This window comes from Cataglyphis hispanica, chromosome 6 (genome assembly GCF_021464435.1).
Source record: "Cataglyphis hispanica isolate Lineage 1 chromosome 6, ULB_Chis1_1.0, whole genome shotgun sequence".
Lineage (NCBI taxonomy): Eukaryota > Metazoa > Arthropoda > Insecta > Hymenoptera > Formicidae > Cataglyphis > Cataglyphis hispanica.
Genome location: NC_065959.1, coordinates 2832327 through 2857324, shown reverse-complemented (window position 1 = coordinate 2857324; position 24998 = coordinate 2832327). Strand labels below are relative to the sequence as shown.

At 30.8% G+C, this 24998-nt stretch overlaps 6 protein-coding genes across 12 annotated transcripts; 4 read left to right on the top strand and 2 right to left on the bottom strand.

The window, feature by feature from the left end:
* The first annotated feature begins 2257 nt into the window (after window positions 1-2257).
* LOC126850258 (signal recognition particle subunit SRP72) lies at window positions 2258-5852 on the top strand. Its single transcript, XM_050593075.1, has 8 exons — window positions 2258-2446; window positions 2677-2794; window positions 2896-3151; window positions 3253-3732; window positions 3815-4177; window positions 4271-4575; window positions 4646-4858; window positions 4956-5852. Exons 1-8 carry the CDS (start codon window positions 2347-2349, stop codon window positions 5089-5091), a joined length of 1971 nt encoding a protein of 656 aa, XP_050449032.1. The 5' UTR covers window positions 2258-2346; the 3' UTR covers window positions 5092-5852.
* LOC126850265 (uncharacterized) lies at window positions 5649-11857 on the bottom strand. Of its 3 annotated transcripts, none has more exons than XM_050593086.1 (8): window positions 11586-11856; window positions 10174-10323; window positions 9771-9901; window positions 9533-9653; window positions 8556-9357; window positions 8186-8426; window positions 7468-7704; window positions 5649-7377 (listed from the first exon to the last, which is right to left on the bottom strand). In XM_050593086.1, the coding sequence occupies exons 1-8, from the start codon at window positions 11663-11665 to the stop codon at window positions 7313-7315; spliced, it is 1827 nt and encodes a 608-aa protein (XP_050449043.1). In that variant the 5' UTR covers window positions 11666-11856; the 3' UTR covers window positions 5649-7312. The 3 variants fall into 3 exon arrangements, with proteins under 3 accessions (XP_050449043.1, XP_050449045.1, XP_050449044.1); XM_050593088.1 differs by lacking the exon at window positions 11586-11856 and adding an exon at window positions 10660-10865; XM_050593087.1 differs by lacking the exon at window positions 10174-10323 and having other exon boundaries at window positions 11586-11857.
* A 419-nt stretch (window positions 11858-12276) lies between these two features.
* Window positions 12277-15099, top strand: LOC126850310 (aspartate aminotransferase, cytoplasmic). The gene is made up of 6 exons (XM_050593176.1): window positions 12277-12663; window positions 13381-13671; window positions 13763-14019; window positions 14115-14392; window positions 14481-14623; window positions 14718-15099. The coding sequence occupies exons 1-6, from the start codon at window positions 12552-12554 to the stop codon at window positions 14879-14881; spliced, it is 1245 nt and encodes a 414-aa protein (XP_050449133.1). The 5' UTR covers window positions 12277-12551; the 3' UTR covers window positions 14882-15099.
* A 2147-nt stretch (window positions 15100-17246) lies between these two features.
* On the bottom strand, window positions 17247-17848 carry LOC126850375 (small integral membrane protein 8). Its single transcript, XM_050593294.1, has 2 exons — window positions 17601-17848; window positions 17247-17530 (listed from the first exon to the last, which is right to left on the bottom strand). Exons 1-2 carry the CDS (start codon window positions 17724-17726, stop codon window positions 17372-17374), a joined length of 285 nt encoding a protein of 94 aa, XP_050449251.1. The 5' UTR covers window positions 17727-17848; the 3' UTR covers window positions 17247-17371.
* Window positions 17849-18028: 180 nt separating this feature from the next.
* LOC126850441 (MATH and LRR domain-containing protein PFE0570w-like) lies at window positions 18029-22709 on the top strand. 5 transcript variants are annotated; one of them, XM_050593450.1, is made up of 3 exons: window positions 18052-18131; window positions 18315-18509; window positions 18948-22709. In XM_050593450.1, the coding sequence occupies exon 3, from the start codon at window positions 18976-18978 to the stop codon at window positions 21661-21663; it is 2688 nt and encodes an 895-aa protein (XP_050449407.1). In that variant the 5' UTR covers window positions 18052-18131; window positions 18315-18509; window positions 18948-18975; the 3' UTR covers window positions 21664-22709. The 5 variants fall into 5 exon arrangements, with proteins under 5 accessions (XP_050449408.1, XP_050449407.1, XP_050449406.1 ...); XM_050593449.1 differs by having other exon boundaries at window positions 18315-18636; XM_050593451.1 differs by lacking the exon at window positions 18315-18509 and having other exon boundaries at window positions 18029-18131.
* LOC126850446 (33 kDa inner dynein arm light chain, axonemal) lies at window positions 22633-24360 on the top strand. Its single transcript, XM_050593471.1, has 6 exons — window positions 22633-22761; window positions 22999-23157; window positions 23265-23397; window positions 23663-23808; window positions 23893-24090; window positions 24220-24360. The coding sequence occupies exons 1-6, from the start codon at window positions 22669-22671 to the stop codon at window positions 24253-24255; spliced, it is 765 nt and encodes a 254-aa protein (XP_050449428.1). The 5' UTR covers window positions 22633-22668; the 3' UTR covers window positions 24256-24360.
* Window positions 24361-24998: the final 638 nt, after the last annotated feature.

Sequence of the window (24998 nt, the reverse complement as noted above, 5' to 3'; positions counted from 1 at the left end):
AAATATTATACGCATATATATAAAGTTGAGTATTAAATGCTTTCAACTATATATTTATATTAATACAGATCAAAATTTTGTGTGATACTTTTTATTCTAGATATTTATGTTATATACAATAATTTTCTATATTAAAATCAATATTTTTTTGTAAACAAAATTTTTTTACATGAAATGTATAAGTATATGTATTTACAATGCTAGTTTTTAATAAAACATGCGAAATACTTTCCAGACAGCTGATATTCCTAAAAGATATCTGAAAGATGACTTAAGGACATATTATCCTTTTTTAGATATTTTTAAAATGTCTTTTAGCCTTAAAATGTCTTGTGCTATCTAGGCTCTTATTTTAAAGATTTATCCCGATATCTTGTCGTATATTGTTATTATTATTTTTAAGTAAGTTTTTAATATTTTTAATATAAAATTAGATTGATACTCTACAACACAAATAGAACCAAATTGTAGCATCACTTAAAATAATTAATATTTCAAATAATCCTCGATAATCTTCGATGATTTTTTAATATTCCACAATATATATATATAATACCGATAATTTAAATTATTCAATTATTTTTCATTATTGACCGCAGATTGCACTCCCGATAAGTATCGCGCACGACGCAAAAATTCGAAATGACACGCCATCATGGCGGACGCGCGGACGCGCCAATATTTGGCGCGCAAATATCGTAAACAAGCGCGGTGACTTATATCAATGAAATCCGCCGCGGCAACAAAATCTCTCGATGCTCTTTGATGCTTGTCGATTTTTTTCGATTACCCGAATGCTAAACGACACGACTCATCGTAAAATATGCTGCATATTAGAAACCGTGTCTTCGACGCTTCGGAGCGTGGAATGCATCGATCACGCATACCGAGATATATAATTGCGGTTAATCGCGAGATCGCACAAGCCGATTAATGCTGAGATAATTACCTGTCATTAAAATCGACATCCTCGACGTTCATGGATACGTTCCGGATACGAAATTCGTCCGGGATTAAAAAGACGCGAAAAGACGGAGCGATCGCGATTCGACTGCACATCGGCGACGCACGGCTTTAAGTAATGGTTCGGTTCGAAATTCAATCACGTGACCGCGGCTAATTTCATGACTAAGCGACATAACTCCCTAGCGGTTACATAACTATACGTATATATATGTATATATAATATTTCAAATACTATAGGATACAATCTATACAATCTGTACATATTCTATACAATCTATATTAGCCCAGGTATATCTATTTACTTTAATATATATTTCATGCATAAATTTTTATTTTGCGCTAATATCTTAGTGATCAAACTAATTCGATAGAATTACCGAAAGATAAAATATTAACGGCACTCACCAATCTCGTTGTTGGAAAATAACGAAAATATACGATTTCCGAATCACTGCTTAACGACCAACACGTCGTACAATCTTGACTCCTAATAAATGTGAAATAAATGTTAATTCCCCAATAAATCGTACAACGTCCAATATATATTGTTTAATATAATCTTACTTAATTATATATGAAGTAATATCCTTTGTCCGACTTCGTTGAAACATCAAAAGATTCAATTAAATGTACTCGCGACTGGAACGTTGCCGTTGCATTCGAAAGTGACGCGGAAAGTGAAGTAAGTCCTGTAAGTCTCATTCGATTATGGCGGGAAAGAAACTCACGTGAACGCGATCGGTCAGTATCACGTCGATATCAAATTCAAGATGACCGCATTTTTTTTACAGGACGCAATACCAGTTGAGAAATGCTTTCCCAACTTTCTATCAATTATTAATATGCTAGAAATTTATTAATTAAGTTATTATTTCTATATAGATGCAAAAATTATAATAATAACTGATGATAATTGTGCGATGAAACCAACATTCGATAAGCAGGCGAATCGCTACACATAAAAATAAATGGCGCACGGGTTTATAATATTCTAATATTATAAATAATATAGCCAAAAATGTTGACTTCACATGTATTTTATAAATTGAAAAAAAAATAAGTAATTAATTAACATTTGCAATTTCACTATTTAAATTCTGATAAAAATAAAATCAAATTTCCTGGAAGTTCTGTATCTTTTTTATTGCTAATTATTTTGAAGAAATGTTTTTAGCTCAAGTAGTAAATGTAAAAATATACAGAGATCCATCCAAAAGTATATCTGTCTCGTTCTAATTCTTCCCCGCGATTTTCGATAGGATAGTATATATATATATGAAAGACTCACTCCAGATTCCAGTCTCCAATACTATTATCTCATTGTCTATGGCTCCACGTTGACACACGTATCGAGAAAGATCTGAATCGGAATTGAAAAACATGGCTTCAAAGGAAAATAACCTTGTTTTATTGTATACGGAATTAAACAAATTAGGACAAAACGGGGAATACGAAAGGGCCTTGAAAACTGCAAACAGAAGTAAGCTTAATTATTTATCGAAATGACGAAAACTAAGTCGATAATCGCAGTAAAAATAATCTTACTTGTGGTGTAATGTTTTTACATCGTTTCACATATATTTTCATGAAATTATATATATATATATATCATGTTTTGAAATAATTTACGTTTGGTAAAAGTATTCCAATTTGAGGAAGAACATGTCATTTACATAAATCTGTGCAATAATTCATACTCCATCTATTTAGTTTTAGGAATTTCTCAAGATGAAGAAGCGGCATTTCACTATAAAATTGTTTGCTACATCCAGCTGTCCAAGTTCAACGATGCGTTACAAGCTATCGTTAAAACTCCGAAATTAGCAACGTATGATACTGTTTAATAATATGACAATAAATATATTTTTTATAATATATATAATATAAATTTTATAATATATAATAATATAAATTTTATTTCTAACTTAGGAATTTAGATTTTGAAAAAGGATACTGTCTCTATCGTTTAAATCAAATTTCTGAAGCGTTAAAAGTGATAGAAAATGTGCAGAATCCTTCCCTGAAAATCAAGGAATTAAAAGCCCAGATATTATATCGTCTAGAGAGATATGAAGAATGTTTTGCGGTATATAGAGATATTATTAAGAATTCACACGATGACTATGAAGAAGAAAGAGAGACAAATCTTGCAGCTGTTCTTGGAAATTTAGCGATTGAGGGTTCTGTAAGTTTAATACAATTTATATAGTAAATTAATAATTTAATTAATATGATATAGAGCATTTAATACAAGAAAGTTTCTAAAAATATATTGCAAATTTCTAGGATTTAGAAGTTCCTTCATTACACGAACACACTTATGAATTAACATATAATGCAGCATGTCGTTTACTTGCCCAAAGAAACAAGGATGATAAAGCTGTTTTAATAGAAGCAGAAAAAAAATTAAGAGCTGCTGAAAAATTGTGCAAGGAAGGTTTGGAAGAAGATGGAGCATCTGAAGAAGAAATCGAAAATGAATTGGGTATAATTCGTGTACAGCTTGGTTATTGCCTGCAATTGCAAGGTCGAGAAAAGGAAGCGCAAGCATTGTATACTGCTGTTCTAAAAGTCAAGCCAGATGATATTGCATTAATTGCTGTAGCCAATAACAATTTAGTATGTCTGAATAAAGATCAAAATGTGTTTGATAGTAAAAAGAGAATGAAAAGTGCTACTCATGAAAATCTAGAGCACAAATTAACTTCCAGGCAAAGAAGAAACATTGCATACAATCAATGTTTATTAGCATTTTATACAGATCAAGTGAGTCTTATAATACATTTATAATATATTTATTAGTTTTTTTGTTATTTACAAAGAGATGATGCACTCATTACATTTTCAGGGAGAGCAATGTCACCAACTGTGTAATAATCTTGCGAAAGATCATCCTACACTTGCAGCAGATGCAATGTTCATAAAAGCTGTACAACTTAGCAAGGAAGGTAAAGCGAAAGAAGCGGCGAAGTTATTGATCGAACATGCGGTCGGCGAGAAGGAATTGCCTATGAAATTGGCTAGTGTGCAAGTTCTTTTGAGTCATGATGAAAGAAAAGAGGCGATTGCTATTCTTGAGAATATGAATGAAAGGGATAGATCTCTACCTGGAATAGTCAGTGCACTCGTTACACTTCACATGGCTGACAACGATCGGGAAAGAGCGTCGGCCGCTCTAAAGAATGCAGTCGCTTATTATAAAAAACACAAAGTATGTGTATTTAAGACATATATTTATATATATATATAATGTGTGTGATTAGTCTCTTGCGCAGTACTTTTTACAGGAAAGATTTTCTTTTAGGAAACTACTAAAAATGTAGGAGAATTATGGCGGCAGGCTGCTAATTTCTACTTACGTGGTGGTGAGCTTAAAATCGCTGCTGACATCTTGCAAGAATTAGTAGATGCTTCACCGTCCGATACTAAGACTTTAGCTCAATTAGTGGTCGCTTATGTACAGTTCTGTCCTTCTAAAGCGCAATCGTTATCTAAAAGATTACCACCACTTCACGATCTTGCTGAAACTACCGACGTTGACGCATTGGAGAGTAGCAATTGGGTTATTGGGACTAAAGTAGTAAAGAAGAAGATTGAACCTTCTCCCGGGTAAATATAATTATTTCAGTCATAATTTATATCAAGTATTCAAAAATCATGTGTTTTCTTTCTTTATCAGTAAACCAGTGTCGGATGTAATTCAGAAGAAGCACAAGAAACGTAAACGCATTCGTAGATTGCCAAAGAACTATGATCCAGACGTTCCGCCTGATCCAGAACGATGGTTACCAAGACACGAACGCAGCGGATTCCGTAAAAAGCGGGATAGAAGAAATAGGGATGCCGCTATGAAAGGAACACAAGGAGCAGCTACAGGAGCCAGTGACCTTTAGTACGTATATGCAAACAAGATATACTTTTTTGTTACAATAAATAAATGTGATAAATTTGTTAAAAAAAAAAAATTAATAATATATTTTACATCACAGCGACATTACGAAAATGCCTGCGAACGCTAAGCCTTCTCCGAATCCTCGCCATAGTCCTGCAGTTGAAACATGTGGACCACGTCAGCAACAACGCAAAGTCCAACAGAAAAAAAAGAAGAAAGGTAGCAAGTGGTAATAATTATTTCACTCTAATATCTCATATTTTGATGTATAAATTAGATTACATAGCGTTTTTATGGGAAGGGAAAAAAACATTTCTTATCAAAAATATGAACTAAAATGGATTTGCTACCGTGTAGCTGTATTTTATGAAAGGAAGTTGTAATACTGCCACTAAAAAGAAATGCAAAAAATATCATAAATATAAAACATGAAAGAAATTTGTTATAATTTTTAATATATATAATTTTTTGTATGTATAAATTTAGTGTCCATTTATCAATGAACCTTTGAATGCAATTAAGATTCTATCGTCGTATATATCGTCAATGTATATCTTCTTTTATATTTTGCAAATGTTACTTTTCAAAGAAATTCAAATAAGTACGTATCTATATTGACATTATGTAAATATAGAGAAAATTGAATTATACTATAGAAAGTATATGTGTATATATATATATATATATATATATATATATATATATATATATATATATATATATCTTTATTTTTCCTCAAGAAAAAGCCTCTTATTCAATTTGTGACATAATATCAATCAACACATATAAATAACATCTTTGCATGTACATATGTTGACTAGGGATAGGCAACATACATCTTTATTTCATATTTCATATTGGTAACAACTGTATATAAAAATACAATCCATTTTCGTTATACTCAGCAACTCTGTAATATGAATAGATAAAGTGATTGTGCGTCGATTTGTAACATTTGTATTATGTAAATATAACAAATATATAAGTGGCCTAAGTCAGACATATAAAATTTTTTTTATTCTGCGATATATATGTTATGATTATCTCTTCAGTAAAAATATTGTGTCATCGGTCTCTAAAACTTTGCAAAGATATATTTTGATATATCACTATGATGAATCGATGTATGCGCGAAAGAATTTTATTGCCACTTATTGTCTTGCAGTTATTCTATACTATATATTATTGTATATGTTGCTGTGTATAAACTCATAACAATATGTGACAAATATTAAGATAATATAAAAAAGTTGTCCCAATTTTTTTCTAACATATGCATAAACCACACTACATTTATAATTTTGATATTTGCAGTTTTAGTTCTGTAAAAACTCATGACTTTACACTATAATATTTATTAAAAAATAAATTAAATTCTTGCATGACAAAAATACAAAATGACTGTTTTTCTTCACTACAGTAGTTTTTTCTTTATGACACTAAAATGATAATATTGTCTTGATAATTTTCTCGAGATAAATGGATATTTTCCAATCTCAAAATATTTACATGCCAAACTCATCTAGTAATAAATTAATGCGAATTTTTTTTAATTTACAAATCAGAAAGATGTATGTACCTATTTAATTTTCTGTTTACCAATATAAAGAGGATAGATGAGTAAGGCACAAATATACATAGATGCATTACAAATTTCTTATTGTAAAATCTAAAACATTCGTTAACGTGTGAATAACGGATATTTTTCAATAAAATATACAGATGACATAGTGTGACATGTGTTTCAACTTTGACGCAGCGCTCTCTTTCTCTACACTGCTCAACACTAAAAAACTAAATACAAGTGTGTAACATGTTTATGTTATCAACATTTAAAAAAATTTTATATTTAATATTAAACAAGATATAATTTTACGATTCATCATCTGTATAATTTATATAAAAATAAAATCAAAACAGAATTGAAAATATTCTCATTTAGATTAACCTTATATAAAAATTACTGATTATTAATATATTAATAATCAATAATAGATTATTATATTCTTTTAGTATTAATATTCTTTTAGTGTTGCAATAATGAATCTATTATGTAATTCTCTTCTTTTTTTATCGATCTGTTTTATTGAAAAAATAAAAATATCCTAATATCGGATAGGATGCAATAACACTTGTTATATTGTTTGTATTTGTAACAATAAAAATGGAAAACTGTAATGCACTCTGATGATTCTCTTAAAAATTAAATTTGGGATTTCAATCATTCCAGCAAGTACCTTACTTGTGTAACACAATGTAATGTAGTGTGTTCTTGCCTAGAAAAGATTCAACAGTATGTGAGCCTTGCAATGCGGACTACTTAAATTATGTAGTCACGAACGCATTTTCAAGGGAATCAATGCCACCAACTATGTAATAATCTTGTGAAAGATCACATAGTAATATAGCGAGGTATAAACGATCTCTGTAAATACGCATTAGCAATGCGTAATGTTACTTCGCAGGTATTATGCCTTCCCAGACATCCTCTCGTTGTTTATTGGCTAATCGTCTCTTCTCTGTAATGTAAGAATTTCTCTCTCATTAACTTCTTTCAAATGTCATATGTTATTTCTTTTTGCATTGTTTGTAGAATTAATACAATTTACCTTTTGCTTCACGTAGTACATTCTTCTCGTGCTCACGTTCTTGTCTGGCTGTAGCAAGTTTCACGCCCAATGCACCTGTAACTAATCTCCTGGCCAAAGCAGCGCATGTTTCGGGCCGATTTCTATAAGGTTGTAGAAATTCTGCGGTTCTTCTGGCTTTCATTTTACTCAAGGCGGTGGCTTCACTAAGAGGTCTCGTTTTCACAAACGGATGATTTGATGCTAATACTTCAGCAGCTTAAAAAAGTAATATGAAAAAAACAAAAAAAGTAATATAATTAATTGCAATATATCTGATTACAATTAGTTAAAATAAAACTGTTTTCAATATCGTCAATGATAAATGTACATATTACACCAATTGTCATATCATTAATATCAAATATATAAAATATCAGTAAATTTTTTTGACTATAATTAATATTCATTTTTAAATTATTTTTAATAAAATGATCACAAATTATATATTACATTATTTTACAGTCAAACATTTCTATTCTTAGCACATATAGAAAATAAACTTTCTATTTTTAGTACATTCTTTTCCTGTATTCTCTAATGAGTTTTAATAGCACAAATTAAAATATCTTTTAATAATCTGCATTTAATGATATTTTTATTTTATGCATGTATGGGAAACAAACGTAAATATGCCGAGCATATGAAGATACTAAGAATAGAAAAGTTTGATTATTAAAAATATCAAATATATGTATACCAATGAGAGGACTGCTGAAAACTCCTAAACAGTGAGTATCGTCCACCCACTTTAATTCAAAGCCACCGTTCTTAAAAGAACTGAAGACAGCAGCCAAATCGCTAGTCTTGAACTCAGAGGGAAAATTGTAAATTTCTACAACGTGTGCAAACTCATCACTAGACACTTCGACCTGTTTGCTGTACGCTTTGTAATCGTTCTTTGGTTGTTCTATCGTCACTTCGCCTACTGCCGATGTAAGCTGGATAGAAAGACAGTATATAAATAAATTAATTATAACAATGTTACAAATTAATTAAAATGTTACAAGTAACAAAATAGACAAACACGAAATTAAATATTAATGTAAACGCATAAGATATATACTGACTTCTTCTATCAACGTTGGATCCAGACAATCGCCATTATCATCGAACAAACTGTCCCAATCGCATTCATCTCGGTTTATTTTCATAGGTGGAGACGGCGGTGGAACTGGTTTGCTCTTTTGCCTTTCTATCTTCTTCACTTTTTTCTCGGGTGGTATTACAAGAATCGGAGAGACTTGTTCGGATCGTTCCGGTTTCTTTCGCATATTATCAGAAATTATCAGAATGTCCGATACTATGTTCTGTCCAATCAATTGCCTATTTTCATTATCTATCGTATTATTACAATCTAAATGTTGCACTAAGGTTCGGTTTTCTTTCACGGTTGCTTGTGTCGTTTTTATCAGTTCATCATTAATTTCGACTTTGTCAGATGATTTTGATACATTAGCGCTATTTTCATTAGGGTTATCAACTACGACGGTTTCCCTTTCTTTCAATAAAGTTTGCACATCCTCTTTCAATTCTTCCAACAATTTATGCGTATACTCAGTACTATCTTGCGTGTCGGGGATTACCCTAGAGTCCAAGGTAACTACAGAGTTTTCTCGCGGAAAGTGACCATCTTCTACCTTCATGTCATGACTCTCAGAGATTCGATTGTCCAAATTCGAGTCACTGCTTGTACTTTGTCGAATACAGCATGTATCTTGCAGTCTAGAATTATTATTTGTATTTGCATCTCCGTTTAACGTCGTATAATTTGCAGAAGAAACTTGAGAATTTCGCGATCTTCTGTCCTCCAAACTTCTTCGATGTCTAGGTACATAAACCGCACGATCGGGTCGTTTCTGCCGTACATTCCTAGAAAGGCACATGTTAACAATGTATTTTGAAATAATTGACACTGATCGTATAAAAATCGTATAAAAATCTGACATTAATAAAACAAAGAAAAAAAGTGCTGGTTTTTTATTCTTGTATGAATATTAAAATCAAAAACAATTGTATATGAATTTAATAATTTAACAAGTCTTACTTGACCGAAGATGAATCTGTATTATTTGACTGCAACTGTGTCTGCGCCCCACTTATTTGCGAATTGCTAGCTTTCCTAGCTGCTGGTGGCCTATATATCTCGACTGTTGGTACTGATTTAGCTAAAAATATGTACATATATAAAAACACATCTCACATTACGTATTGTTTCAAAAATGTTTTCTCTCATGCTTATTTATTATTTATGTGTTGTACGTATTACTTATTCTTATAATCACCTTGTCGTTGTAGCTGCTTGCATTCCGGAGATGAAGGCGAATGTCGGCCTTCCATCCCGCCAATTGTATCCCTTCGTTTTGTTACAAGGCCCGTTTTGCACTCAAGAGCATTCGGTTTTGGGTCCCAAACTCTTTATAACAAAAACAATGTACACTTAATTCTCTTCATAGAATCATACTGCTCGAAAAGAATTGCAATTACAATCATGGTCATGATTCCAAACACAGAATGATTTTGCAACCGACAGGCAATCGCTCGAATCGATTTCACTTTCGTTCGTGGCTTAGTTAGCTCGTTATACATTATCGTTATCTCATTAAGATTAGAAAACGTTGCATTCAGGAATATTATCGACAAAAAACAAATAACAAATGTTGGCTAGAGTACAATTTTCTGCGATACCTTCTCACATCGCTCTTGTAGCATACCACGGTACGTCTGGCCGAGCCCTGACCAATCGAGAATGTATGCAACAGGTCTGAGAAACGATCCTGCACCAGCTGATGTATTATGAAACGGCGATAGTTATTGACGGGAGGGAAGACTAGCGCTCTGCAAAAGTGAAAAGACCGCGTGTTTCTCGTTGAAAGTGAGAACAAGCCTCGAGCAGCCGTTTGGTGAACGTAACGTCTTACGTGAGGAGAGAAAGAGAGAGAGGATGTGAGAAAAGAGGGGAACAACGAGGATATAAAAGTCGGCTAACTTTTACGTAATCCGCGCGTTCACTTTCACCCTCGTTTTTTACCCGACGACTTATATAGCCGACTTATTCATCGATTCACACGACTCGACAATCGCGCTAAAAGTTTTCTTTCGTCTCGACTATATCTTTTTTTACTTCTTACTTACAATGAGGAGGAATGCAATGTATATATATAGCATACGTACATGTATTGTTAAATATACGTGGTGTATACAGTGAGAGTGAAAAAGCAGAAATAAAACATATATATGCTACTTTATTGTATAATATATCGTATAAACACACGCGATTACTGAATTTACGCAATCACACGTACGACTATGACACCACGTGCGACTGGCCGGATCTGTCATAAGCGCGCGACCACATGCAACAAGCTGCAATGCGTTTCAAGACTGCCAGTATTGACGTAATTAACATAAATATCCCTTGGCCTTATTCACGCCATGGTATTGGCAGTATTGAAAAATCACGTTTCATAATTGCTGTTTTTTTTATATTTGTCATCTTTCATCAATATATGAATAATGTAATGTGAATTTATTATCCCCTCCCCCTTATATATATTTTTTTAAATAATAATAATAATAGTAAAATAATATTATTTTAATAATACTAATAATATCATATGTAATGATGGAAAAATGTGCACAATGAAAAAACATCAAAATTATTTGACGATTTATTTTATATAACGCAAACAAATGGTAAATATATGTAACAGAATATCGCGTATCTTAATTTCTCGAAGCTTTTTAGCGAGGATGGCTATCGACGTATCGGTTGCTAACGCTATTTATAAAATCTATATTAAGCCACTCACGGGTAATTTCATTCCAAGAACCCACGGATATACATACATCCATTTAATTTGCCGTTACATACATGCGTATATATATTCGTTTTATTTATACATACATATATATATATATATATACATATATGTCAAATAAAGTAACATATCAAAGTCATATAAGATCGAATTAAAATTACGTTCCTCGTAACCGCTGACGCGTATTATAAAAAAGCTAATCTTCAAAGATTTCATCGGCCTCGACATCGATATCCTATTTCGTGCATATATGTTATGACAATCGATCCTTGTACATACCTTTTGCGCGTCTTGTCCTTCGCGAAGATGGTTACGTCGTACTCGACATCATCGGAAAACAGGCTGTCTTGCAAGCTCATTTATCGCAGCAATTGTCACGTAGTTGGCATTCACGAAGGTACCGCGAGGTCGAATATTATCAGCGTGTACATTACTCGCAATTATCTATCAGACGAATCTACGTCTTCGGCTCTCGCTTCCTCTTGGAATCATTTTATATCTTTGATATAATTATGCAAACTTGCATGCCGCGGGATAAAAAAACTGCTCCGCTCAAATACTACGTTATACTTTTGTAAAATAAATTGAAATAAATTTTTTGTTTTTTTTTTACACATCTCGCACGCACCAATCACGGAAGAGCTCCTCGACTACACACGCTTATTCCAGACGAGTTGTCGCGCGATTGGTTGATTTTTCTACACCTTAAACCCGTATTAGACTACACGTTAAAGACTGAGACTAAAGATTGAAGATTAAAATGTAACCGATCAGAAAAATAAGAAATATTTAGGTCCTTTTCTTTGATCAAACTTCAATCTTTTAATCTTCAAAACGTAATTTGATACGGTCCAACGATAAGTTCGCTGGATCGCGTATGTATTCAGCTTAAGGATCGCGAATAATTCAGGACTAACAACATTGAGAATCGCTGCATGGTACGAAGGTGAAAAAACATATAATCTTTACGATATGGCTACATTCTCTCGTGTCCTCTTACGTCAATTAATACAGTAGTAAAAATCACACACATATATATACACAGCGTCCATAGTAGACAGTTCAATCGGCGAATCACGGATTGCGAGACATCCACGCGGGCAACTACGTTTTGACACATTGACCTTCGCGTATTCTCCTATTTATCACGTTCCGACCCCGAACTTGAACGAGGATTCAATTTTAATTTCGCGCTTACGATTTTTTCCTTCATCGCATCCACTACGTTGTTGCATCGCTCGCGATATGAATACCAGATTTACGGGAATAAAATTGGGGCCTCCCATCGAGGTTTTCGCGCTGCAAAAGGCTTTCGTCGACGACTCTCATGACAATAAAGTGAATCTAAGTGTAGGAGGTACGTTCCTGCCTTTTTTATTCCTTACACTTTGTAATCATTTTTTAAACGATCGCTTTATTAACGCTGTATTAAAACTTAAAAGTTAAAAAAACAAAAAAAAAAACAAAATTAAGATAGCAAATCGCTGATTTCATGCATATAGATTTTTCGTAGTACATGTGCTTTGAATAGTGTGCATGTTTTTCACTTTTATAGATTATCATATTTTAATAATAAATATAAACTATAATATGTGTATAGTATAGTACTTTTTGTATCTTTATACTTTGTGCTCTTGGGTCACCTCTAGAATGATTATATAATATGTCATATTGTTCTACCATTTATATACATATATATACTTATATATAGATAATACAAATAAACTTCTCATTTAATTATTTTGTTAGAGACTACAATAGATATAGATAAAAATAAATTTGTTTCAAATCAAATGCCTGATATTAAATCTAATAAAATTATTTCTTACATTTTTATATCTTATGTAAACAGTAATAATTAATTTTAAAAACAAATATGTAGAGAATGTGTATTATATCTAGAAATAAAAATATTTGAGTTCTACTAATAAAAAAAAAATTTTTTAAAAGGCTTATTTATATTCCTCTTTGTAATCCATGTAACATATTGTATAATTTTACATGAACTAATCGTACAGTAATTATTGAAATTATGCAACTCTTCTCAAAATATATTCACACAAAATCTTTTCAGCTTATCGCACTAATGAGGGCAAACCTTGGGTCCTGCCAGTTGTAAGAAAAGTGGAGAAGTTACTTGCTGCTGATGATCTACAGAATCATGAATATTTACCAGTTCTTGGCTTAGATACATTTAGTGCGGCTGCTACGAGTATGTTACTTGGTTCAAATTCTCCTGTTATTGCCCAAGGTCGTGCCTTCGGCGTTCAGTCGCTCTCCGGTACTGGTGCATTGCGGGTTACTGCTGAATTTTTGAGTCGTATTTTGCATTACGATACCTTTTATTACAGCATACCTTCCTGGGGTATGTGAAAATTTAAAGATATAATACATTAGCCATATTAACATTTATCGGTAAAAATAGATATGTATATTGTAAAATTATGTATTCATAGAAAACCACAGACTGGTGTTTACTAATGGAGGATTTAAACACGCTCGCGAATATACATATTGGGACGAGAAGACCCGTAGTATCAATTTAGAAGGAATGCTCAATGATTTAAAAGATGCTCCAGAAAATGCTGTAATCATTCTGCATGCATGCGCGCATAATCCCACTGGATGCGATCCAACGCCGGAACAATGGGCTAAAATAGCTGATGTGATACAAGAAAAACGACTCTTTCCATTATTTGATAGTGCATATCAGGTCAATATCAAATCAATAGATAATGTAATTTTATCATAATTATCTTCATAGTATGCTTAAGTAATCTATATGATCCCTATATAAACACTTAATAGGGTTTCGCAAGTGGAGATTTAGATAAGGATGCGTACGCCGTACGAATGTTCGCCGAACGTGGAATTGAATTCATCTGCACGCAAAGTTTTGCAAAAAATTTTGGATTGTATAACGAAAGAGTTGGCAACATAGTTTTTGTGTTGGCCGATACGAAGGAATTAATTGAAGCTAAATCGCAATTGACGTTAATTATCCGAGGGATGTACAGCAATCCCCCTAATCATGGTGCTCGAATTGTCGCAACAGTATTAAGAAACCCAGAACTTTTTGAAGAATGGTATTTTATAGTCTCTATATTCTCTATATAAAATAGCTAAAATATAATTATATATCAATTGCTTAAATAACGTAATTCAATATCTTAGGAGAGATCATATTAGAACAATGTCCAGTAGAATTAAAGAAATGAGATCAGGTTTGTATCACAGATTATTGAAATTGGGTACTCCAGGTACTTGGGATCATATTATCCAACAAATTGGAATGTTCTCATATACAGGACTCACTGGTTAGTTGTAGAAATTATTTCTCTAGTTTTATAATGCAATTTAATATAAGAATAATTATAGAAGAAAGAATTTTCGTGATAATTTTTTTTTTAGAAAAACAAGTGCAGCATCTGAGAGAACAATATCATATCTACATGTTACGTAGTGGTCGTATAAATATGTGTGGACTCAATGAATTCAATTTGGATTATGTGGCAAACGCGATCAATGAAACACTAAAGCTCTTCCCAGAAGCACAGAATGATTGTACGTGTTAAACTAAGACTTCATGGTACCCAAAGTACAAATTAATGGTCAAACTTCAACATTGCAAATATGGCAATAATTTGTACGTAACAAAATTCAACCCAATTAGTTCAGAGAAATGATTATTTTCGATTAATATCAAAATTTATTACATGCAATCATGCATTCTGTCTTCATATCTTGTTTTGAAATCAAACTATTTGAGATACAGTTATCCTTCCTGTGGTAAGTTGTTTTTCTTTTTTTTTTTTGTTTTCCCTTTTTTTTATTCTGAACCTTTACAAGACAAAAGTACAAAACACAAAATATTGCAAAGTATTACATAATGCCAAATTTTGTATGTGTATATATATTAGTTATATCATGTCGCATCATGAGACTTCTTTTATATATATGTAGTTTATTATTATAAAACTATATAAAAGTTATCTAATAGCTTAGAACAATATAAAAACTGTTGAGTGCTTTAAACTGATAAATTTAAATGTAGGTATAAATTATTTATGATTAGAATATTTAACTAGAAGGATTTTCTATTACATATTTTTATGCATGATTTAATTAAAATTGTTAAATAGTACAAAAAAATATATAGATAGCTTGTAGAAAAAAATGTTCCTTATCAAAAGCAAAATGTATGATGTATTATATTTCATATTTGAATGATAATAATTTTAATCTATTTTAGCAGTTACATCATCTAAAAAAAAAAAATTTATTTAGATCAAATTTGACGAAGCTTTCTCAAAATGGCAATAACAATAATTGCTACAAGAAGGATAGCGATTATAAATTCACATAATGATATTTTTCAATTGTGATAATGTTTTAAATTTTTCTTTTTACATAAGTCTGGAGAAAATTATTTACTTTCTGTTATTATTGAGTTTTAAAAAAAAAGATAGGAGACAAAAAATAAGTTTATAGATATTAAATTTTGTTGCTATTATAGAATGTAGTGAAATATCTTTGCTGTGGATCAGTGATACTCACTGTTCTCCAACACAGAGTGGGCTTCCTTGTTTGTTGAAAACATATATATATATACATATACATACATATATGAGTTAGAATTATACATATCATATTAAAATTTTATCTCAACAAACATGTTGAAAAATATAAGTCAAATATACATATATATATTGTAAGAGTGACTCTTAAACAAAAAATTTTATATGTATGGCAGAACAGTTAATAATATGAATATATTTTTGTGGTAATTATTTTGTTTACAAAAATCAGGACCAACTTCTATATTAAATCCAATCAATAATCATAGAAGACAAACATATGGTATAAATATGAAAAGAAATATCCAATGAACTGCCAATTACGCCAATATTTGCAGCAGTAAAATTTGTACAAATTTATATAAAAGAACAGTTATAGATTATCTTGTAAAAAAAAATGTAGAATTGTATGAGATGATCTTACAAATGAAGTCTGGTCAGTAATGAAAAAAAAAACCATAAAAGGAAAAAAATTTGTGATCGTAACTAACAATATCTATATATATACATTATTTTTTCACATAGTGTATAACATAACATCAGTTTTTTTTTAAACTTTCATCAAAGAAATCTGTAATTAGTGTGGCTCAACAACTTTGTTATTCAGTAAATTATCCACTATCATCATCTGATGCAACAATGTACCAAATGCATGGAAGCCAATAATGATTATGTGGAAAAATTATGTATAATATAGATATTATTAATCACTATCAAATTTTTTTTTATTTTTTTAGTTTGCTGACTAGATTTTATTTTGTGGAGGCTTCTCATATAAATCCATAAACACAATAACCTGTAGTTGCTTTTAATAGGATGTTTACAACATTATTGTTATATAGAATGCAACTAATGATAATTGCAACTGTTTTTATTATAAAAAAATTAATTATTATTAAGTGATGGAACACGTTTTAGTAAATGAAAACTTTACATACAAATTTTATGTAAAATTGTGAGATATTTGTAACAATTACAGATTAATGGCATATTATAGAAAAAAAAATCGTAGAATGCATTTAGTTACAAAGGCATTTTTAAAATATAAAAATTAAATCAAATTTTTTTATTGATTTATTGATATGTAATTGTTATTGATAATAAATATTGATAATATATAAGTTGTGTATTGGAATATTTATAATAGAGTATAATAATGTTATATGCAAAACACTAGAAGCAATAGCATAGAATCTATAAGCCAATTTTTGGCAAGGAAAAAGCTGGTAAGGCAATTGAAAAATTCAATAGACTTTTCTGCAGTAATTTGATTAGATTTTATAAAAGTTTTAATTAGTATATCAGTATATAAATTTTTAAATAAAATAAAAAGGCTCGTTTGAATGTTTTTCATGTGATTCAATAGTGTTCCAAGCTCTTTATAAATTGATATAAACATGTATATACATAGACAATAATATATATATTGTTAAAATTGAATAAATATTAATTAGACTATAGAAAGTATACATAATATACCATTCTTATTCAGTCGTTCCATTTAGAAGTTTTTCTTACTAATACTACTGTGTCGTCCGATTTCATCATAGCTTGATAATCGTTTTTTCTTTCACCAGAATTCATGTAAAATATATATCCTGAACAACCCAACATTGCTACGATACCGAGAATCATAATAGTTTTGTTCTACAAAATAATTGAGAAATTTTGTTTAATGACATCGTCCATTTAAAGAGAGATTTTAACATAATCTTACCGGCTTGACGTACAACTCGAAATTGATAGCGCGGAATAACGAAGTGCTCCGTAATGATCGTAAACCGTCACCTGGCGTTGTCTCGCGAGCATTTTTATTACTCATCCTATTTTTTTCAATATTCATGCGCTATCTTTTAACCACAATATTCCGTGCTTATCAAACACACATGTTTTTATCTAAATATGTAATATATTGAATAACAAAACCCTACTTTTTCAGATTTGTCAGTGTAAATTAGTCTTTATCCATAGAATTTATATCTAGAAGTTCTTTGTAAGAGAATACGTTCAAAAATTCCACCTGCGGTAGCATTTAATTGACCAATCAGAATAAAGAAATCTTTACTTCTTCTGTCCTCATTGGTCAATCAAACGCAATTCTACTCCAAGAAGCAAATTTTGGAACGTATCATCCATGTGTATGAACTCCATCCTCAGAACATCGTCAAAAATTTTAACCTTGATTAGATGTTTAGTACAATAACTGCTCATTGAACAGCTGTTCATGTTTGATATATACTCTCACAACGTAAGCTTTAATATATATTATATTTTAATTCAATTTAATTTTTTACGTTATTATTCTTTATTACTCATTGATTTCGAGAAAATCAAAGAAACCGCGCTCAAACATATTTGGGTTGCGTTCCTTTTCATGCATAAAGCGCATAGATCGCTTGGAAATTTATAATATATGTCACGTGAACTATAGCTTTTCAGGCGATCTATGCGTTTAATGCGTGAAACGGAATGCATCCTTTATTGGTCGCTAGATACGATACAAAATTGCAGCCATGTTGCGGCGTATGCAGAGAATCGCGAGGTGTCGTATTGTCCTAAACATACTGGGGAAGTGTAAAAGCAGATTCTGGACAATACAAAAATTATTTCTTAACCTTTACGAATGGTTGGTAATTTAATGACGCGAAGGTCTATGAATAATATTGTCAATCTTTAGCAGATATATATAATAGTTACGCGACGCGCGCGTTTTTTCTCTCATACGGGAATAAAGCTAGGATATAAAAGAAGAGGTAAGCAGATTTGGATCAATTTTGTCGAACGGCGCAAATATATCAAGTTCTTGAAGAAGATATGTGAAAGGCATTAAAAATTATGGGTCTGTTCGTTTTAGTTACACTTTTTACATTTACGATGAAATAAATCTGTTCTCATGCTTTAGTAATAAAGAGTGCAAAGTTAAAACGGACAAATCTCGTGTAAGATATACGGTTGAAGAACGCAGTATATTTTTTTTAACTGTTTATGTCATTTTTTTTAAATGTAACCACATGTAATATATTTTATGCCTGCTATAACTTTGCTGTTATTTTAAATTTTTCAGATTGTTTCCTGCATTTAGTTAAATTAAAATGCCAGGTTGCGCAGCTGTTGGTTGCAACAATCGCAGTGAGAAGGGATATATTATGAAATGTTTCCCTCGTGATCCAAAACTAAGAAAGATATGGCAAGAACGTGTTGCTAGGGCCGATTGGAAACCATCCAATAATTCCTTTCTTTGCCACGTACATTTTGAACCTGAAGAATGGTCTATACTGCCGAACGGCAGAATTAGATTAAAAAAGAATGCTATACCATCTATTTTTACTGTAACATCGACTAGAAAATCCCCTAAAAAGCGTGGAAAGTTAGCAAGTTTCAAGAATCAAAATCAATGTGACGATTATACGATGGAATATTTAGAAAATGACACTGAACATTCATCAATTGGCTATTTGGAAGAAAAGGATTCTGATTCACAGGACATTGATGACTCATCCATAAAGTTTGTATATCAGCAAATAAATTCTTCTATGAAAACAACAGAAAATAAACAAGTAATTCACAGACAATATAAAAACGTTACGAGCGATCTTCAAGAAAGTATTATCCTAATCTCAGATGATAATATAGAGATTGAAGATAATATCAAAGAAGGCAACAATGAAAAGCAAACAAATACGGAAAATAAAAGATCTAGCAATAATTGTATAGTGAATGAAAATTTAACCAGTAACCAAAATGACATTGTTGTAAAAACAGAAATAAAACAAGAACATGATCAAATCTCATTGGATAGTTATGATGAAATAGAGGAGAAATTAAAGCAAATTTGCGACGGTGGTCGTGAAGAAAGTATATCTAATAACGTAGAGAGGTTAAATGCAACTTCTAATAATCAAGGAGTTTTAGAAAAATCAATGACACAAATTCCTATATTACACAGAAGTATAAATTATAAATATTCGTCAAGGGATGAAATTGGAAGTCTACTTACCGACGATACGGAGAATATTGAAATAATTTTTGGTAGTGAGAGCGGAGAAGAAAGTGCGCGCGTTCCACAGTGTATATCTTATGATAACAATGAAACAACTGAGTTTAATAAAACAGATCAAAGTGCTGCAAATATTGTTAATCCTACTGATGATCAAGAGATCAATAAAAATTTTCCTGAAGCTATAGAAAAAGCTTTTCAAGGAGAGAATATACATGTTACACCAAACATGAGAGCCGCCATAAAACGTAAACGGAGAACTCGTGAAGAAATTATGAAATCTTTAAAAAAGTCAATTCGAAATGCGTCTTCTCGGGATACAAATTCGGTAAGCGATAGCGATATTTCGGACAACGTGGAAGCAGAAAATGAGATAGCAAAGGAACTGAACACATCTGAAAATGTGCGACTTAAAGACGATACTGTGCCAGCTATAACAAAGTTTACGGTCAAAGTGTCAGGTGATCGTGAAGATATATTTGATATTATGCAAGATTTATCTAAGGATACAAAAGATTTTACTATCCAAGAATGCAATGATACTTACATACATCAAGGAAATAATACATTTGTTACATCTATTATAACAATAGACGACTCTCCAATGGAAGCATTTGTTAAAGATGAACATAGTGACGATATTACTCCGACCAGTATTACATCAAGAGGCCATGACCAGGACTCATTCAATTTGTCACTTTTAAAAAGTAATGAATATTCAAGTGCAAGACTAATGTCACCGCATTTTGACGAGGAGAACGATTTGCATATAAATAGCAATTCAATACTGGATGTTAACAGAGAACAACCGATGGCTAATTGTACCACTAAGTATGAATGTCGGAAATTACGACAAAAAGTCAAAGCACAAGAGGATGTTATCAAAAGATTAAGCAATCAATTTATTTTGTACCAGAACTCTGAGAAAAATCTACAGAATAAAAATTCAGCGCTTGAAATAAAAACGAAAAAGATGGAAAATATGATGTACGAATTTAATTCGAAAACGGATAATACGGCATCTTCAATAATCTATAAAAAGAACATGGATCTAAAACAAAAATTGATTGACGATTTAACGAACAGAGTGAATTATTTGGAAGAGGTAAATAAGAAATTAATGAAAACCGTAACTGTAGAGAGTCAATATAAGAGAAAACTAGAAGGGCAGATCAAACAAAGAGACACTCGAATAAAGGAGCTTAATTGGAAATTGGAGAAGGCTTCGAAGTTCCTCGACCGAGCGGAGAAAAATACAAATACGTACAGAAGAAAAATGTTGAACATGCAAACTTTTATGAGAAGGAAGAAGCTCTTGGACGAGAAAATGAGCAGATTTAATGAAATGTTGATAGACAACGTGAAGGACGGTTACACCGAGAAAGCTATAGCGTTGGCGATGGAAATTAAAGAGATTTGCGGCTCCAGCGGATATAATAAGCTGTTGAATTTCGGATTCCCACTTCCGTCGTTGTCGGTTCTGCGAACTCCACGTGACAATTCAGACTCTAACGAAAGTATCAATCCAGCACCGCGAGCTGGTCCTTCAAAACATAATATAAATGAAGAGACTGGAATACAGTGCACGAATGATGATGTAGAAGCGAATACAAAGAATCAAATTTTAGAATCAGTTTGTGAAGAAATTGACGTGACGGACAATATGGAGGAAACAATAATGGGCACGGTTCAAGACATTTTCGAGGAGAATAATGACGTCGATGATTTCAGTACAAATGAACTGAGAGAACATTTTATCTTACAATTGAATGCGGTTATGTAGCCGTGGATTAATTGCACGTAATCTAAAATTACAACATATGTAATTAATATCTTTTAATATAAAATTTATGATTTTATTACATCATCATTGTATAAAACAATCATAAATTTTTGTACAATATGTCGTCTCATACATCATGATTCTGAATCTTGTTTTACAGAAATGATTTTTAATCATGTTGTATTTTGTATATACATATTAAACATGCATATGAGGGAAGGAAAGTCCATATAAAAAAATATATATAATGAACTATATATATATATATATTCTCTTTCTCTTATTTCTATTATTAATGCAAACAAACTAATAAATCAATGTATTATTTTTTTTCTAGAAAAAAATGAAATTGCAAGATTTATTATATAAGAAAATGAAAACATGGACATATTTTATATAGAATTATATATATTTATATTTCATTATATATGGATTCTTGCTTGGATACACACACACATGCACATTTAATATAAAACATTTTTGATCTACTTGTAATATAAAGTTCAACGGTTTATGTCAAACGGTTCTGATTTTAAATTAAAAATGAAATTCTGATATTAAATTATGTTATTCACAAACCTTAGTGTATATATATATATATGTATGTATTTCCATTTTTATTCTACTTTTTGTATCTGCACAAACAAAGAATAGCATCTATTACGTCTCTCCGACAGGATCAATGTTTCTTCTAATCTTGTATTATATCTCTGTAGGTAGACAAATATATACTTTATATTTACGATTTTAATTAGAAACTTTATATCATTTAAGCGAGATATCATAAAACGATCAAGCGATACATATCGTTGTGTATCCATGGTGATGTTTCTTCAATCGTCATCCTTTGTACAAACAAAGATCTTCGTGTGCTTTAATTTCTTTTAGAGTTATTAGTAGTTCGTTTATTAATGTTCAACGCATATGATTATCATTTAAATACACATTTCTGTATACTTAAATCTGTATATTTAATTCTGTATATTTAAATCATACATTTAAAAAATGGCAACAGCAATTAAAGAACGCACGATTCCTGCCATGGATACACTGGTTAAATATGATACCCCAGTCTTGATTACGACTCATCCAGAGAAGGTACAGTGAATGGCAATTGAATTATTTTTATCTATTTTTCCCTGAATTACACTCGGAAAAAGATTATATTTATTAGATTAAAATTATTTTAAAAATTAGATTAAAATTATTAGATTAAATTTCTTTTATTATATATATATATATATATATATATATATATATATATATATATATATAATGCATATTTGAACATATATTTTAACATATATATAATAATATATTTTATAATAATAAAAGGTACGTAAAGACATATCGATACCAAAAGTCGGCATTGCCGTTTGTAAAGTTCAAACGACTACAACCTCAGCTGAGATACGACGAGAAACTATGGAAATCTTAAATAGAATCCTGCCGCCAAAAGAATGGGAAGAGGACGGTCAAATATGGACACAACGTGTAAAAGATTAAAAATTCTTTAAAAAAAAAATTGAATTTATATTTTTTCAATTATGTATAATAGTCTGCAAGCACAATGAGAAATAAATATGCTACATATTATTCAGGTTTCGAGTACTCCCGCAACAAGATTGGATGTGATAAATTTACAGGAGCAACTCGATATGCGATTACAACAAAGACAGGCTCGAGAAACCGGCATTTGTCCCGTTCGTAGGCAACTTTATACGCAATGTTTCGGTATATAAGATTTAATTATATGATGTAAAGTATTCAGTTATGATTATATTATTGATTACATTAATATCTTTGAAATTAAATTAGACTTGATATTTTTTTCACGACGTGTTATGGTTTCGAGAAAAATATAGTTTTCCCGCAAAATATTAACAGAGATATTGGATCTAACTTAAATTTCAGGATATTTAAATCCATTATAATATGACACATAAAATAAAATCAAAAATTTAAATATATATTCTACATATCACTAATCGCGTTTCAGATGAGTTAATAAGGCAAGTAACAGTAAATTGCGCCGAACGTGGATTACTTTTATTAAGAGTAAGAGACGAAATTAAAATGACATTGGCCGCATATCAAACGTTATATCAAAGCAGCATTGCTTTCGGGATGCGTAAAGCATTGCAAGTATATATCTTGATAAATTTTGACGGAAGATGTAATCTGTAAAATTCGACGTGTGAATTAATAAGACTTTTTATTTTTATGTAGGCCGAACAAGGCAAAGAAAATTTAATTAATACAGCCGAAGAATTACGATTGCAAAAAGTTGAATTAGAGAAAATGATTGCGGAATTAAGACTCAAGTTTGATCAAGCTGAGAAAAGATCGGCCGAATTAAGGGAAGCGGAGGAAAAGAAACATATGGAAGAAGTACAGTTTCTTAAAAAAACAAATATGCAATTAAAGGTAAGAATGTATGTATATGTATTATTTTTGAGCTCAACTGAAATAAGAAAGTATCTTTATTTGTTATTTATAAACTTATATTAAACTATCAAGCTTAATTATTATTTTGAAAAATATCGTAATTTTCAGACTCAGTTGGAAGGTATTATAGCACCGAAAAAATAAAAACCTCAAATGTAAAAAAAAAACTTCTATTAAGAACGTGTATAAAATGTAGCTATAATTTATATTTAAACAGGAATGAAAGGTTTACGTGAAAGTCAAATAAATGTACATCCTACATTTGTGAATAAACTAATAATAATTTTATTGCAGGTAAACACAAATTATTTTATTTTTTACATAATATTCTTATTATTTTTTTATCTAAAACTTGGCAAAAATCTTAAAAAATACATTATTGTTCCATACCGCACTTAGATTTATAAAATTTCAATGATGCAGAAAATGAATACAAAGTATAGACATATAAAATATAGACATACAAATAATATATAATGTAATTACAAGATCACATATATAATGATAATTATAAAGAAGCTAAACAAGCAAATTAAAGAGACGAATTATATATAAAAACTAAGAAAATTTTTTATTCTGCACAATTATTTATACTTTGTTTAAATTTAAAGATATTTCAGCACCAAAATATCTCTATTTTTGAACTTTGACAGATAAGAACCGTATTTCGCACGATTGTCAAAAATAAACTTATACAGATTAAGTATTCGAAGCTTCCTGAATGTTTTACAGTTTTCGCCGTTGATGCAAAAACTAAATTAAGGAAAGAAGCAACGAAATAGGAGTCGAAATGCATGTAAAAAAATCATTTTGTATGATTATAGATATTTTAACGAGATACATAATTCTTATGTGAAACAGTTAACGTTGGCACTTTTAAAATATTT